At 42.0% G+C, this 17,223-nt stretch overlaps 1 protein-coding gene across 1 annotated transcript in view; it reads left to right on the forward strand.

Moving 5' to 3' along the window:
• The window catches only part of KCNK10 (potassium channel, two pore domain subfamily K, member 10), a 71,410-nt gene extending 60,426 nt beyond the window's left edge, over positions 1 to 10,984 (forward strand). The window contains exons 7-8 of the mRNA XM_014946994.1: positions 913 to 1,055; positions 4,042 to 10,984. Of these exons, the coding sequence (XP_014802480.1) occupies positions 913 to 1,055; positions 4,042 to 4,665 (767 nt within the window). The 3' untranslated portion in view covers positions 4,666 to 10,984. The remainder of the gene's footprint in view (positions 1 to 912; positions 1,056 to 4,041) is intronic.
• Positions 10,985 to 17,223: the final 6,239 nt, after the last annotated feature.

Here is a 17,223-nt window from a genome sequence, read left to right on the forward strand (position 1 = left end):
GCAGATTCCCTGCTGCTCACTCTCCTCGGCTCAGGGCTGTGCCTGCCTCTCGCTGGCTGTCATCCTTGCAGCACACGTAGGGCTGTGATAGGACTGGGAGTCTCAAAAGTGAGATTGTGGTTGCTTTCCTTTGGAAAAGTTTATTCTGTTCTGTTGTAGGCAGCAGCCTGGCTGCTACGGCACTTATTTTATGGTCTTTGTAATCCATTAGATTTGCCAAATATCTCACATTCTTGTTTTACCAGCTCATCCTGAGACTTGCATGAAGATCATATAGATATTTGTTGCTTCATTTGATCCATATCTCCTCTTAAGTCACTGGCCAGAGAATGCACCACTGTAACTGATCCCCAAGCAGACAGCATATCCTTATTATCAGGGCTGATGCACAGTTGGCTTCCTGTCAGATGTCCTGATTTGGAGAGGAAGACAGAGCTACTTCTCTTTCACCTGTGCATAGGTCTCTCAATCCTGTAGCTAAAGCCAAAAAAAATCTGGAAACTCTATAACCTGAGGGGGTTGAACTGTAAGTTCACCAGACTGCAGGCAGTTCAGAATAAGGAAGACTAGCTGTATTAAACTTTTTTTCTTGGAAATGTGTTCATGCTGTTGTGAGTACTATCAAAGCAGTAATTTCAGACTTGCTTCAGAGTATGAGCAATATAAAGAAAAGTGTTTACTAGCTACTCTGGCAGGTCACATAGCAGCAGAACAATAGGTAATTTTGAAGAGTCTTAAATTAAGAACAGACTGTGTTCCTCCCAACTGACGTGTGCCTCTCGTCTATAATTAGAACTACAGTGGTGTTGGCAAGAGTAAAGAAACCCTTTCAGGAATTTCTCAGAATTGCAGCTATTTTGTCACAACTTTGGCATCTCATGATTCCTAAGCACAAGTATTTGCTTATTTCAGGGGGAAACGCTGACATCCATTACCGGGAGTGGTACAAACCCTTAGTGTGGTTCTGGATCCTTGTTGGCCTTGCCTATTTTGCCGCTGTCCTGAGTATGATTGGCGACTGGTTAAGAGTCCTGTCCAAGAAGACAAAAGAAGAGGTATGACTAGTAATTTCTCAGTGGTTTGTCATTTTATAAGAGAGCTTTAAGCGCCTGATTCCTTTGTGTCAAAAGAAGGATGCTCCTCTGCATGACCAATGCTCAGTATTCCCCCTGGTTTACTCCACTGGGTGCCTTTCGTATCCAGTTACCTCTGATCTTTAGCTCCTTCACAAAGGGAGCAAAGAGAGCAACTGAAGCAACCTAGGTTGTTACACCTCCATTAGTACTACCGAGTACAGAGAACACATCAGTAGGATTGCAATTATGGAGTAAGAGAGGCCAGCCTTCACTCTGAAACTAGGTACAAAATTGTGATAAAAATTTTAGTGTTGTCTCTTTAAAAATTGGAGATGCATGGGTTTTGAAGACATGAGATGGCTCTCTTCATTATGAAACAAGAATCTGCCTTTAAACCAGGGTGTTATATTGACTTTTCCCACCTTTCCATATGCCGGGGATTATGGTTCCGAATAAAGGTTTAGATTCAGGCTCCTTACTGAGTGTCATATTATTAAAAATTGAAGAAACTGAGTAGTCAGCATCAGGGAGAACATGATTAAATTCACTCGGAATATGCTCCTTGTGTTTCAAAGACAGTACCGCTAACGCTTCACTCAAATAAGGGTGGAAAATAGAAGGCAGTAGCCATGACTCTAGAACTGAAGCCCATTGTGGAGGATGTTAATAATATAATTCCAATTTGTTAGACAATCTCGCCCTGCATTACTAGCAAAGCTAACGTGGCAGAGTTAGTCAAAGAGCAGGCATAGACAAAGTTTGGCAGAGGGGTAGTGCTGTTTATCATTTATGAAGGCATCTGCGCTACCTGTGGCCCAGTGCATCCCCTGTGCATCTCCAAGGGGGGCTTCACAGAGAGTTTGGCTGTCAGGTTGATCCTCAGCAGGCACTTAAAGGTAGGAATCTGATCTCTCGTGGTAGAGGTGAGATGCCTGGCTGCCACAAGTAATACAGTTCTAAATGGACACCTGCTCATCTGGCAGGAACTAAAGATGACTGCCTTGTGGACTACTGAAAGCAGAAACTGAGTTCTGACTACAGCAGTCCAAGCAAACCATTGATCTTAGTGGGCTTCTGCAGACATTGTACTCCTGAATATGTTCTCCTTTATCTGAATTTTGGAAAAGGCCTGTGTTGACCAAGATATTGCTTGGTCATTCATCTTCTTTTTTCTCTTTTCAGAATAAACATTTATTCAATACAACAGCTATGTAGGTGCTTTATTTTTAGCCATTATTCTGCTCTCAGGTGCAAAGGAGTGAAAGAGAGGAAAGCAGTGGGACGTTTAAGGACATGCTCATCGTTCCCACACAGCATATGTGTTGAAAACTCCTCCAGCTGGCTTGACAGGGTGGTACTTGGACAGTTATGTAATGGAAGCCTCCATTAGAGACAGCTGCATTTGTCCCTGAGAATGAAGCCTAGACTGGATCAATCAGAGGTCCACCTGAAATTATCTAATGGGTATTTCCAGCATTGATTATTCTGTAGCTCTGTGGTACTGAACAGAACCTTCAGTGGGACTGCACAGCTCCATCCATGAGCAAGAGAGGGGTCAGTACTGACTCTGGTGCTGCTTAACATCTTTGTTGTTGACATGGACAGTGGGATAGAGTGCACCCTCAGCAAATTTGCTGATGACACTAAGCTGTGTGGAGCGGTTGACACACTGGAAGGATGGAATGCCATCCAGAGGGACCTGGACAGGCTTGAGAGATTAGCCTGTGCCAACTTTATGAAGTTCAACCAGGCCACGTGTAAGGTCCTGCACCTGGACCTTACAAATACAATCCCAAGCACAAATACAGGCTAGGTGGAGAGTGAATTGAGAGCAGCCCTAAGGAGAAGGACTTGGGGGTGTTGGTGGATGAGCAACATGACCCAACAATGTGGGCTTGCAGCCCAGAACCGTATCCTGTGCTGCATCAAAAGAAGCATTGCCAGGAGGTTGAGGGAGGTCAGTCTGCCCCTCTACTCCACTCTGGTGAGACCGCACCTGGAGTACTGAGTCCAGCTTTAGAGTTCTCAACACAAGAAGGGCATGGACCTGTTGGAGCGAGTCCAGAGGAGGGCCATGAAGATGATAAGAGAGGTGGAGCACCTCTCCTATGAAGACAGGCTGAGAGAGTTGGGGTTTTTCAGCCTAAAGAAGAGGAGGCTCTGAGGAGACCTTATAGCAGCTTTCTAGTATCTGAAGGGAGCTACAGGAGAGCTGAAGAGACATTTTTTACAAAGGCAGGTAGTGATAGGATGAGGGGTAATGGCTTCAAATTGAAAGAGGGTAGATTTAGAGTAGATACTAGGAAGAAATGTTTCACTATAAGCGTGGTGAGACACTGGAACAGGTTGCCCAGAGAACTTGTGGATGTCCCATTTCTGGACGTGGTCAAGGGCAGGTTGGATGGGGCTTTGAGCAACCTGGTCTTGTGGGATGTGTCTCTGCCCATGGGCAGGGGGGTTGGAAAAAGATGATCTTTAAGGTCCCTTCCAACCTAAACCATTCTATGATTCTATAATATGGGAAAATATCTTACTGCATTGCTACACTGGTTCTCTGGAGCATATTGGTATAACTGGATGTGTTTAATTTTGCTCACTCCTGACCCTCTACCACTGATATTATAAGTCAGAAGTTTTGTTCTTAACCAAGGAGGGATTAGCATTAACACCTTCCATCACGCAACACAGCTATAAAATGTGTGGCAAAATGTGGACCAGGCAGACAAGTTCTATGCCACATCAGGCATTAGCTAGTCACTACTTTGTGTGTTTAGAGCTTGCCCAGCATAAACACTTTGCTGAAGTTTTGAGTCCAGGTGTATACATTGGAGCTGAGACCAGTCTTCAATTTTATGCCGGAGAAGAAAGTGTTTGTGCTGCTGCTCTGTAGGAAAGACTATGGCTTCATTTGGCTGTTTCTTTTTATTGTTATTATTATTCATTTCTCTTTCTCATTGTCGTAAAGGTTGGAGAAATAAAAGCCCACGCAGCAGAGTGGAAAGCCAACGTGACGGCTGAGTTCAGAGAGACACGGAGGCGGCTCAGCGTGGAGATCCATGACAAACTTCAACGGGCGGCCACCATCCGGAGCATGGAGCGCAGGCGCCTGGGCCTGGACCAGCGAGCCCACTCCTTGGACATGCTCTCTCCAGAGAAGCGCTCCGTCTTTACTGCCTTGGAAACAGGACGCTTCAAGGCCTCATCTCAGGAAAGCATCAACAACAGGCCTAACAACCTGCGCCTTAAAGGGTCAGATCAGCTCAACAAGCACGGGCAGGGGGCATCCGAGGACAACATCATTAACAAGTTTGGATCGTCTGCTAAGATGACCAAAAGGAAAAACAAAGACCTCAAAAAGACCATCCCTGAGGATGTGCGTAAAATTTACGAGACCTTCCGAAACTACTCCTTGGATGAAGAAAAAAAGGAAGAGGAGACGGAGAAGATGTGTAACTCTGAGAACTCTTCTAGCACTGCAGTCCTGACCAACTGCATCCAGCAGCACTCAGACCTGGAGAATGGAGTGATCCCCAATGAAACCAAAGAAAGGGAACATGAAAACAATGCGTTACTTGAAGACAGAAGTTAAATGTAAAAGATGCTTGACTTGAATTAACAATGTTAGTGTTTTTATATACATATATATATTGAGACACGTGCCTTATACAGACTCCTTATTCAGTCTGAATTATATAGCATCGAAGAATATTTCACTGTGCCATAAAGACTCGAGCTTGCTCTGCCAAAACAAATCAGGAACACAGCACCGCAGAATGGCAACAGAAAGCTACGCACATGGAAATTTCAGCCTGTCTAAGATTACCAGGGCGAGACACAAAGGAAGAGATTGCAGCCTGGCAATATCACCAGAGTGCTCCTACCATGGCTTAATGGTAGACAAAGGGCAGCTATGTAAGAAGAGCCTTTCAAAGGGATGGAAAAGAGCTTGTCTTTGTAATGGAGTACGCATCCATAAAGCCTTCCCCTGGTGATTAAAAAGAGGAGAAATGATTGGAGTGAACTAGAAACTTTCAGTAAAGCTTAGTTTACGTTTTGGCACGTGATCCAAGCTAGATTTTTTTTTTTTTCCATTTTTGAATCAGATGCATTATCTTTCTAAACTCCAGAAGAATGTCCATAGACACAGCCACCAGCTGGGTGCTGGTTTGAAAAATCAACACAGACATATTTAAGGGTCGGATTGCTCTTTTCATTAAAAAAACAAAAACAACAAAAAAACCTCTGTGGGTATTTATCTTAACCAGTGACAAAAAGAAGGAAAAGAAACAAATGGATTTTTTTTCTCGTGTAGGAAATATTCAATGTAAAGTCACAGCAAGAAAGTGCATATGAAGAAAATACAGCATCTTGTGCTATGTTGTTTCGCGGAAGAGAAACATTAATTTAATGATATTGGGCTAGGTGTATAAAACAGTGGGTCAACTGTTTTTTTTTTAAAAGAATTTCTCATCCACACTTTCTACCACTGGAAAAAAACCCTTCAACTTTAATGCTGTAAGACTATGAAGACAGAAGGAAAGCTCTAGCTTTTGCATGTCAGCAAACTGCTGTTCTCTGTAGCTGAATCTGAATTTTTAAAAATAGACATAAGAGCATATACGCTATTCAAATGAGAGCCAGGGCAACCATAGAATCTCAGGGCTCTCAGCCCCCTGTTGCTGGGTTTGGGTTTAGACATAAGCTGCAGTCATAATCTCTGAAAAAAGAAAAGAAAAAGAAAAAAGAAATTTTGGAAAAAGAAGTTGAGAAAATTATGGTGGTAATTTTTTAAGTGCTTATAGCTTTAAGTGCCATTAATGCTGTCATATTTTGTAACTTTTTAAACAAGTATTTTGAATTACTGTTTTATTTCCTTTTAGGTACTACCTTTGTTTCATTTGCTATCTCTTTTCTTGATAAAATCTTAACATGAGCTCTCTGCGTTTCTAGACTAAAGGGAAATGTAACCAAACTGTTGACGTTTTTTAAAACTCTTTTGTGGTGTCTGGACATATGGATATAAGAAATACAAATGTCCCTAGACTTCACAGTAATTATTCAAAGAAAAGGCTGCAAAATAATTAATGGGAATTGCAAAACAGACTAAAATTTTGTAGCCTCAGCCTGTGGGCTACTGTGTTTGCCATTGCAGATAGAATTTGCATGCTGGAAATGAGAGGCGATTGCACCAGCGATGCTTCCCCTGCGCCTTCACAAACCCCTAAATATCCCTGCAATTCAAACTGTAGGCTTCTAGGTAAATTAAGCATGGATGTAGATGACAGAGACGTACTAAGTCTTACAAGCTGGTCAGACATACAGACACTCGCAGGTCAGACAGACACAGGCTTTGGGCTTTGCACGCCCATGTCTGCACACACCAAAACGCACGCTTCGTTTTCTGTGATAGGTTCTGAGATCTTATGTGCAATGAGCCAACTCAAAATCTAACTGGTCACCAGAATACACAATTGCCATGGCTATGACTAGAAGCATGCCAATGCAAATTTTGAGTCTGCATATCTGCATATCTAATTGAGTCTGCACGATTTGCAGGAATGAGCCAAATTCCACTGGTGCAGAGGAGGAGAGTTCTTAGTATGCTCTGTCTGCTGGTTTGCTTCACTTGAAATACCGTATCACCTCCCTCATTTCATTATCTGCTTGAAAATTAGGGATGAAAAAACAATGTTTGAAAAATGTCAGGTCATTTGGGATTGCTTTAACTCAGTAAGATCCAACAGAAATTGGATTCTGCTTAGTTCCCCAGTGAATCTCTTCAGGTGTGGGGCTGTGCTCTGGCTTGAGGCAGGGCAGTCAGCCCAGTCCCTGGGGAAAGTTTCATCTGCCTCAAGAGCTGCTGTGGCTTCTGGAGGCTTCTGTGCCACACAGCCCTGTGCTCAGCTTCACAGTGATGCAGATGGCTGCTTGTGGCCATCCTTAGGTCCTGTTCTCCTCGAGCCACAGGCAGATACCAGCAAGATGTAGGTCTGGTCAGGCATCACAGGCATTCAGCCCTCCTGTTCCTCCTGGTTTTGGGCAGGCTTGGGATGAAGTTCAGCCTTGGGTGCCACACGTGAGCAAATCTTCTGAAGTCTCACTCAGAATCATGTCCTGCTAATTCTGTAGTTCCATGATGGATGAAGCATACCTGGATGTGCTAAGCTTTTATGCTGTTCAGATCTGGGGTTTTCCTGTGGCCTGGTGGGAAGTTAGGAGTGAAAGCTACAATTTAGGATTTGCATTTGAATTCTGGAAAAGGTTCAGAAATGCTCAGACATGCGATTTGGGTCCTGGTTACACCATCCTGCGCTTTGCTGGTATGAAGGATCAGGCTCACAAAAGCATCTCGTCTGACTCAGAAAGCATGCAATGCATACAGGCTGTGCTAACAATTAATTCTCTTTGGTTACCAAATGCTAAAACCAACATCATGCAAGCAGTGTTAGTTATTCTCAACTAAGTTCTCGCAAGAAATGATTGCCTGTAATGGCAAAAAGTCCTGCACAGGCAGCTGTAAGGATATGGGAGATGCATTTCCTCTGTGTGGAGTAAATGGCTTAGTCATAGCCAGAGGGTCAGGGAAACTAGGAGTCTGTCTTGTGGGACTTGTCTGTGTGAGCAGGGAGTTGGGCGTTGGGCAAATCATGGAAAACAGGTCAATCTGGACAAAGCAACTGAGGAGGCAAAGTTCAGTGGCCAAATTCAAAACTGTTTGCTCTGATGGGATAGAAGGGTAATGAAATATTGGCATGTTTTTAATCTCTAAACTTCCTGAGTTTTCAGTCTGTCCCTTGTCCAGATTCTAGCTGATGGAGTGTGTGTCTCATTGTAGTTTCTGCCTGGCCACACCATGCCTGAATCTCTGGCTGACTTTTTATCAGCTGTATCTTCAGCAACTCTTATTTTGGGATATGATGGATTGAGGGACAAAAGGTGATGCTGAATAAACTCCCAGTGAGATACTGAATAGAGCATTTGATGGCCTTTTACATGAAGGCAAAACACTCTCTTTCATTGCTCTCCTTTTCTGTGTTTGTGAAACTTGCTGAGGAAGCTGCCAGTCTGCTACTGGAGTAAATATTTCCTCCTATATGATTGCTTATTAAATACCTCAATATATACTTTTTATTATAATATGGAAAGTGCAAATGGTGTATTGCATAGCAGAGGCAGAGAGAAATGTCTGACAACTAAAATGACATTTTAATGTCATAAATTGCTTCTCCCCTTGTAAAGGCCATCCCTTGGTTTTAGTTGTATGCAACAGCTTGGGAGAGAATCTCAGTTCAAACATCAACTGTTTTTATGGCTAAAATTCTCATCCTTTGGCATTTGATAATAATTATAAAAAACTTAGGATGTGATTTCTAGTGAGGTTGTTCCACCATTATTGAAAGTTTTAGCAAAAGGTAGTCTGAACCATATCCAAAACTCCGTGCTCTAAATTATACCCTTTCACAGCAGCCTGAAAATAAAAAGTCAAACACAAGGGTGACTTACTGACTTTGAATCTCAGATCCTGCCCTGAGCACAACATGGCTTGACATGGGAATTGGGACCTGAAAGAACAAAGGAAACATGGATTTTCTGTAGCCGCAGCCCTCACACATAGAGGACAACTCAGCTTCTGTTTTCCTACAGCTTTCAGCTCTGCAGTCCCACTTTCTAGTACCTTGTGCAGGAGAATTCTGGCATGCTCTATTGGGGATCCTCCTGAAACATTAACCATCACTGAACTTGTGCAGATTTTGCATGAGTGTTTTTGAAAAGATTTGTAACTTCATCCATGTGACAGTCTGTGAATTTCATTATCCTTTAATAGGGAATATTATTTCTAATAACAGTTATTAGAAATAATAGTAATTAAAACCAGTGATTTACATTTATGAAATCTGATTTTGGTTGTTGCTGTGAAGTTATAAATCATCTGAGCTCCTGCTGTCTGGCTTAATGATGTCTCTAGTACAAGTGTGCTTCTTCCAAAGCCATTAATGGGCTACGCCAGAGACTTTCTGCAAAATTCTCAAACCCACAATAAATGAAAGTATGTCTGTGAGTTCAGGGTGTTAAAAACCCCGTCCTTATAAAACCTGTGTTTTCCTGAAGAATTTGTGTTTATGCTGTACATGGCTGTTTGTTTGCCAGCTTTGGTTTTCTCAGGGGCTTATTTGTGTTGTCAGGTTGCATGATGTCTGCTAGTCTCACTTTTCCCATCATCCTCTAAAAATAAATACCAGGCAAAGACCAAGCTTTATGTTATGTTGAGTACTAACCTAGAACAAGAAGTCTTCTACTAAACATGAATTTGAAAGGTGACTGGGAACTGCTTCAGTCCTTCCTGTACATATATTTGTTCTGAACTATGCTTTGTCTAATCTAAGGCCAAAATCTGTCCCCATCAAGTCAGTGCAGTAAAGTGGAACTAGCTTGTTATTTTTAAGCTTTGTAGAGCAAAGACCTGCTGCTTTAATGGCAGTGCCATTTACACTTACTAAATACAAATATGCCCAGATTCAGAAACAGTTCCTTAGGCAATTAAATTTCAATGAAAACACAAAACATACTAACACAAATCTATGAAACTCAAATAAAAGCTTATAGTTTAATGTATGAAACCAGTTGCCTGAAATATATCCGTGAAAAAAATGCAGATCTGAAAATACCTTTAGATTGCCTAATTTTTCCCGAGGTCCCCATCTTCTTTACTACTAGTAGGAGTTACTCTCCTTAATACCATTGCTGAGCTGGACCCTCTATTTTTTCTTCCTGCCAGTGCAACTCAAGTACATAATGATGTTAGACTCTATTGACTCGTGCTGGGGAAATCACACACTGAGGAAGCACTTGTGAAAGCTTATTTGGGAGGTGTCCTGACGTAGCCAGCGCATGCTCTGTGAGCTGGGCTGAGGTCACCCTAAAGGCTGGTCTTACCCACAGCACTGGTGAGTTCTCAGGAAGCGGTTCTAAAAAGGTCTCATACAAAGACCTCACACACCGTGCCCACCATCACACATGGATTTAGTGGTGGTGCCTCCCCGCTCCACGCAGGTAGATGTGAACTTCTGTGCTCCCTCACCTCTGGTTACAGGTCACGTCTGGGATGAGTCTTACCACCAGTAAATACCAGTGCTGGTGCTTTCAGGGAAAAGCAGATGTATGTCTAGCAGGTGGCCTTTTGAGGCAAATAGGATCTGCTCTCCTTGGCTGAACTCCTTGAGAGCAGATCACAGGCAGGTGATATCTGGCATGTGAGAGAGAATACTTTAGGCTCCCAAATATATTCCACCCACACGATCTTTTTCCCTTGTGAGAGCTGGGTGCTTAAAGAGGAAAGCTTACGGTGCCTATTGTGAGCTGTGAGGCAAACACACCAGCTTTCAGCCTACCATTTAGCAGTTTCTCACATCCTGGAGTCATGTAGTAGCTATAATTAGAAAATGGCAGGGTTTGTATCTGGATCACAGCTTCCCAGCCATTTAAATTTATTCAGGCCAGTGTTTCAATATAGTTTTAGACTGATTTTTTTTCCAAAGTTATAATGAATTTGATCTGGACCTTTTGGACAGGGCTGAGAAACCATTATTAGTCATTTCCAGCCTTGCATTTGAAAAAGAACTTTCTTAAAAATTTGGGGAAACATTTCAGTGGGACCCTGATCTACTGTTTTTCCTGCTCAAATTATGGTATAAACAATCAGTAAATCCACTTGCAAGGATGTTGTATCTACTCTCTTGTCTCTGTCCCTCTTTCTCTCTCTCTGTAAGATTTTATGGTGCTTTAGAAAGGCATTTTCAGAAAAGGGACAATTTCATAAATGTCATTACCAGGGTACAGAGCAGAATGTGCTTGTACCATCTTGATAAGTTTTGCTGCTATTGTCTTTATTTTATGATGTAATGTTTTACAAAGATGGAAAAAAAAATTGCAACAAAGACCTTCTGGATGATGAAAATGCTTTTCCTGTTGTGTTTCTGTTTTTTTTTCTTTCGTCTTATCATCCAGCAAGGGCAGAGGAGCTGTAATTAAACTTCCCTTTTGGATATCCCTGTGGAAAAAAAAGGTGCATTGCTGGTAATCTCACTGTTGCCGAATCTTTGTGCTTGTTTTTGCCCCTCCTTCCTCTGCTCTTTGGTTGACAATCCAGATTGCAGTGTTTTCTGGGTCTCTCATGATGGGAAGAAGTGATGCTGGGCTGGTTTCAAAAGAGAGGTGCAAGCTCCCAGCCATACCTCTACTTGTTCTGAGCTGTGTCTCTGCATATGGAGAGAGCTTGGAGGAGGCTCTGTCTCTCTTTCCCCATCTCTCTCCACAGAAATTATTTGCTAGGATGTCTGTGAGAAGTTACCAATGCAGAGAGGAGGGAGGAGGTGAAGCTTTTTGACATTGAGAAGCACAGATATGGTTGGGGTTGTCTTTTCCTGTAAATTCTTTTGTCTTTCTGCAGTGTCTTCATGCTGACTACCTTCTATGTGAGGCCTCAGTTTCCCCTGCTGCCTCGTTGTTTTTTCATCAACTTGGGAAATTGCAACACAGGCCAGTCACAGGGCACTCACAGGGGGTGCAAACTCCTGACCTATGGTTCCTTTCCCATCAAATGGGAGTGACAAAAAATTCCTGCAAGCACGGTTGATACTTCTCTGTAGTGGATATAGAGATCCCTCGTGGCTGAGCCTTCCCTTGACTTTTTGAGAAAAAATTAAGAAAAAAGCCTTCTCTGAACTAAGCAAAAACATCTCCCCTGTTTTTGTGCTGCTCTTTATATGCTGTTCATGCCACACAGTCCATACTGGCTCTTGCTGCTTGTTGTGTATTAATTGTGTAAGTCAAAGACACATTTCTCCAAAACCACCCACTATTTCCAAATTCTCTCTCTTCCCCCATGAGTGTATGTCTCTTCACCTGACCTGCTTTAGCTGCTCTGTATCACTCTTGTTTTTTCTTGGAAAAAGGGTTATTTGCATTTTCTAGTTTATGTCCATTCTCATTCTGCTCCTTCACTTGGTTTCCATTTCCAGGGCATGCCCTTACCTACCTACAGCTGTTTGCTCCGACGTCCTGACCTATTGCCTGGGTTATAGAGAAGGCTAATTTGTTTTTAAAAAGTCCCCCAGGAAGCTGCTTTATCCAGCCCGCTAACCCAAGGAATTGTTCCTAGAGGTGATTGAGAAAGACAATGAAAAAACAAAAAAAAGCAAGAGGGTTGATGTGTGACAGGTTGTGAAATACTTTTTTCTGCTCCAAAATCTGTATGCAGGATGCTAAGGGTTGCACGTTTTCTTGCTGAAACATGATTTTCTCAGTACAGTCTGCTGTTTTGCATAACACCAACTATTTTTGAAACAAATTGTTACATGGTAGAAAAAAGATAAAAGTTGCATAAAAAAAAAAAACAACAACATTAAATTTAGGACTAACATACTAAAAATGAACAGTGCACGAAGGAGGATCCCACGCAAATTTCACAGCACATTGCTTGGGCTGGCAGGTGTCAAGCTGCTTCCTGGCAAAGCTTTGGATCATTTCCATGGAGGACACTGGAGACCTTTCCCGCTGTAGGAAACAGTCTTTGGGTCATCCTTTCCTTCTCTTCCATCACGAGGTGCTGATGTTTTTTTTTGATGGTCCTCTCTTGACGGTGCCATATTTCTTGGGCAGAGCCTCCTTCTTCCTTTAAGGAAAATGTCATTACTGACCCAAATTTAAACAGGATGGATGGACACTGAAGTTTTGACTTGAAGCAGGTAGATAAATAGACCTGTGCCACTATTTCCTTCTAAATATTGTTATATGACTAGGAGGAATAAAGTAGTAAAATAAGGTTGTATCATGTTCCAAAGCAAGTTGGGACTGGGAATCTTGCTCATGCACATGGAGAACTTGTTTATGATATCCACTTTATTAAACAGAGCCATGGTGTGCCAAATACCTTAGTTGGTGGGGGTCCAGAACTGCAGTCCTTCTCTCTTATTTAGAACCACCAGAATCACTGGTGTAAAAGAATGTAAAAAAGAAAAAAAGTGTGAAAAAAACCCCAAAAAAGCCTAAGATAAGCAATGTAGTCCTACTTTTTAGCAGAAGTCTGAATATTTCTTGAGGTGGACACTTGACTGTCCTGTTCAACCAAAAGCAGAAAAACCATGACTATTGTAATTCCTGACGGGGGGAAAAATCCAAAAAGCAACCAAACCAACCAAAAAAACCCCCAAAACCCAAACAAAGAACAAAAAAGCCTTTTCCCTAAGCCACTGTCTCACTGAATGCATCTGGACTTCTGTGCATTTCATGCTTTTGCAGGTGGTGTCAGTGGAGATGAAGACACGCACAGTGCATTGTGCTCTTGTTAACTGGCCAGAGCTAATCCAGGCAGGAGCAAGCCCAGGCCATTAGTCCCTTGCATGTGCTGTGTACAGATCTAACGACTGCAAGTTAATTGCTTCCCCTTGCACGAATATCTGGGCAGAAAAATTGACACAGAAAATTCCACAGAGTTTGGCCTGCAAATCTCTTCTTCCTATAAGGGCTTGCGTGAAAGAAAGTGCCCAGCATGTTCCAGTACACAAGCTGGGAATGCAAGGAGTGAAAAAGAAACAAAACAGCATGTAAATTGAGGCTGTTTTGCAAAGAGTCATTAAAGAAAGACAGACGGGAACCCCATGGGGTCATTTTTATGATGTCACGTTACAGAACTGGGGAGGACTTGAAGGTGTTACAGCTCCAGTGGTCATTGTCACATCTGTCAAAGCGTGTTGGGAGGTGGGAGCCAGGCTGAGCGATGCTCCTCTGGTGTGACCGCAGCAGCCTGCTTTTCGGGGGATTAAGCACAAACGACAACATCATGTTTTGCTACAAGGGAAATAAGCACTGTCTGAGGAACAAGAAGATTTCCAGCCAGCCTTAGGTGCAGAAAGACCCAAGTTGTGCTGTCAGGTTTACACTAAAGTGTTTAGTCTTCCAGCTGAGGGGGGGTCTCAAAGATGACAGCCTACTCAACTCTTCAGCCCAGACCCTCCCCTAGAGCAAGTCCACATTGAGGGGAATGCACACCATGCTGGGAAACCAATTACATTGTTTTATTGCCATTTCTCATTCTGATGTAGCTCAATTTGATAAACTAAACATAGTTTGCCAGGTTAAAAAGCCCCACAAAATAGCAACAAACCCCTTCCTTTTGGTCTGTAATTGTCACCTTTCTGCCTTGAATCCCTTCTGCCCAGCTGCCTGCTGAGATGATTTATAGCAAACAGCACAATCTTGCTGTTTGAGGGAAGGGGTGTGACTGGGTTTCTCACGGGAAGGAAAAGAGGAGGAATCCCCCTGAAGTCCGGGCTTGTCTTAAAATAAAATTTTTACCATCTCATCCTGCAATTATTAATTCCTTTTTAGTGGGAACTTATTTTATCTCTCACAGCTTAACAAGAGCTTTAAATGAATAATTTCATCTCTGCTTTTCATCACGTAAGTGTCCTGCCTTGCTAAGTCTGCTCTGATCTACCACAATAGGTATTTTCCTCTCAGTGGGCTGGACCTCCCTCACTCAGGGCTGAGCACTAATAAATTAGCCCTTGCCCACTTACTTACCATCCTGGATGAAGCAATTTGATCTAATTAGCTCTTATTTGGCAGTTCCCAAACAAGCCAATTTAATGCAACAGCCAAAGAGGTTCGGGCTGTCCTTGGCAATTGCTCTTGCCCATCATCAGTCACACATCCCTCCCCGGGTTTCCTATCCCTGCTCGTCTGCTCCTCATTAACACCCACAGCAAGGAGCCCACCTGCAGTAAGTTTAATCTAAGCTCTCTGCAAGGTACTCCCTGATCCGTGTTTTCTCATGTGTGAGGGGAAGCTGTGAAGGCCAAGAAAACTGAGGTACTTTCTATAAATACGCTGATGACCATCATGTTTGTGGTCCTGAGGCTGTTTGTTTTAAGCAATGACCATCTCAGCCACTGCATGGATCTCTGCGTGTTGGTCTAGACAGACTAATCTGTTATTAACATGCATAGTAAATTCCCATCGAGCATCCAGATTATGGGATAATGAGCACACTGGGGATGCTCTCAGGTGCTGAGAGAAGTTTTGAAGACATATAGTGTGTTATGCCCCAAAATGTAGCTCAATGACAGGAAATAATAAGTATTTTCCTCTTGGTGTGCACTGGTATTGCTAAACTATTTAGTCACTTTACTGGTCAGTTTGTGCTAAGAATTAAAAGGAGACCTATGGGTGCTTGCACATTCAGAAAAAGAGCCCTGTGAGCTTTGGAGAGGAAATTGGGCTTGTAGAGAGAACCTGCAGACTTTTTGGAGGAGCTTTGCATGTCCATTAATGGGATCGCTAATCATGCGTGTCGCAATGAATATGTATGTGGAGTGCAGAAGGTCATGAAACATTGGTTGAAAAGTCAACCTGTTCAGCAGGAAACTCGGGTATGTCAGTGTCCCTTGGCCAGGCAAAGATTTGAACCCATTACCGGCTGTGGAACAGGTGGATGGTGGGACACTGCAGTGCCAACTGTAGATGAGAAATCATGCAGAGTAGAGAGATGTGGGGCTTCTTCTTCTACTGTGCTGGGGAGCCTCCTTTGGTATCTCTGGTCCATTTAGAGGGCAGAAATCCTCACGTTGTTTCTGACCACAATGATCAAAGTCTTACTGTTTTTCTTTTTTTTGCATTGTAACAAAAATTCTATTATATCTTGAGAGGTACTAGGAGTAGTTTTCCAGAGATGCTAACTCTGCTAAAGAATAAGTTGTGGTTTTTTTTTTTCAACTTTAGTAAAGAAAAATGGTAGTGGATTGGATTAAAGGATACAATGTTTGGATCAAACTTTAAACAGGGGTTTGATGAAGCATTAGGTGCAAAATTCCACAAGGCTAGCAAAATACTGTGGAAAAACTGCAGTTCTTGGGCTAAGAACAGACTGGAAAAGGGATGAAATCTTGATAAAACTGGAGCAGAGAATTACTGATCTTTCAGTTCAAAGGTAAACTTTGGAAAACAAAAAAGTAACTTAAGGGTCAAAACAAAATGAAGTATTATCTTCTCAGTGAAATAAAAAATCAGTAAAAAAACTCCAGCCAAATTCAATTTGCATTAAACCAAAATGTCACATTTCCATTTAAAATGAACTTTTCTCTAAAAGTTAAAAGAAACATCTATTACTTCAAATGGAAAAAAAAAATTGGCTTATGAAGTGAAAAACACTTTGTATTTTTTTGTCTTTTTTTTTTTTTTTTCTTAGTTCTGGACGAGATCACTATATGCTGTGGGTCAACCTATTATTCAACTGAATTTGATTTGTCAACCCAATGAGAAGAGTCAAACGTTTTAGCCAGCAGGAGGCACATATAGTTCAAGGAGGAGAAGGCTGCTTCTTTCCTGTTGTACACCGAATTTCTGAGCAGCTCTGAAGCCTGCTCTCACCGGTATATATTTAATAAAATCACTAGAAAAGACAAGCTAGTGTTTGGGAAACGTATTCTTTTCCCAATAGGAGCTTCATGTAATGATCCAATCTTCATGTGAGCAGCCAATGCTAAGGTAAGGGCACATACGAAGTCTTAAATCACTTAAATTATTTTGGTAGCACAGTAAATTCTACCTGATTATTAACTTCAGCTGTGGGCAGACAATATTTTCTTCCTTGAGGTACTTGTTTCAGCTTCATATTAAATGTATGAGTAAGTAAAAATTAATTCTTGTCAGACATACCTAGGAAATATCCTTATTCCTAAGACAGGAAAAGTGGGAAGTATAGGACAAATTGTAGTATTGTTAGTGATGATGACTAATGGTTTTTTGGGGTTTTTCTAAGATTTTTTTTTTTTCAGTGGAACGCTTCCATGCTCAATCTTATGTGCCAGGAAGTAAAAATTATTTCTTGTCACAAATACCTAGGAAATATCATTATTCCTACTTTATAGCATAGGGTATGAGATATCTGATGTTACACTTTTTTTGGGGTTTTTTTAAGATTTTTTTTTTTCAATGGAATGCTTCCATGCTCAATTTTATGTGCCAGGAAGTAAAAATTAATTCTTGTCACAAATACCTAGGAAATATCATTATTCCTACTTTATAGCATAGGGCATGAGCTATCTGATGTTACACGGCAACCTGTGTCCAAGCCAGGGTTCTGACTCTG

The sequence above is a fragment of the Calidris pugnax genome, unplaced genomic scaffold (assembly GCF_001431845.1).
Source record: "Calidris pugnax isolate Ruff unplaced genomic scaffold, ASM143184v1 scaffold127, whole genome shotgun sequence".
In the NCBI taxonomy this organism is placed as follows: domain Eukaryota; kingdom Metazoa; phylum Chordata; class Aves; order Charadriiformes; family Scolopacidae; genus Calidris; species Calidris pugnax.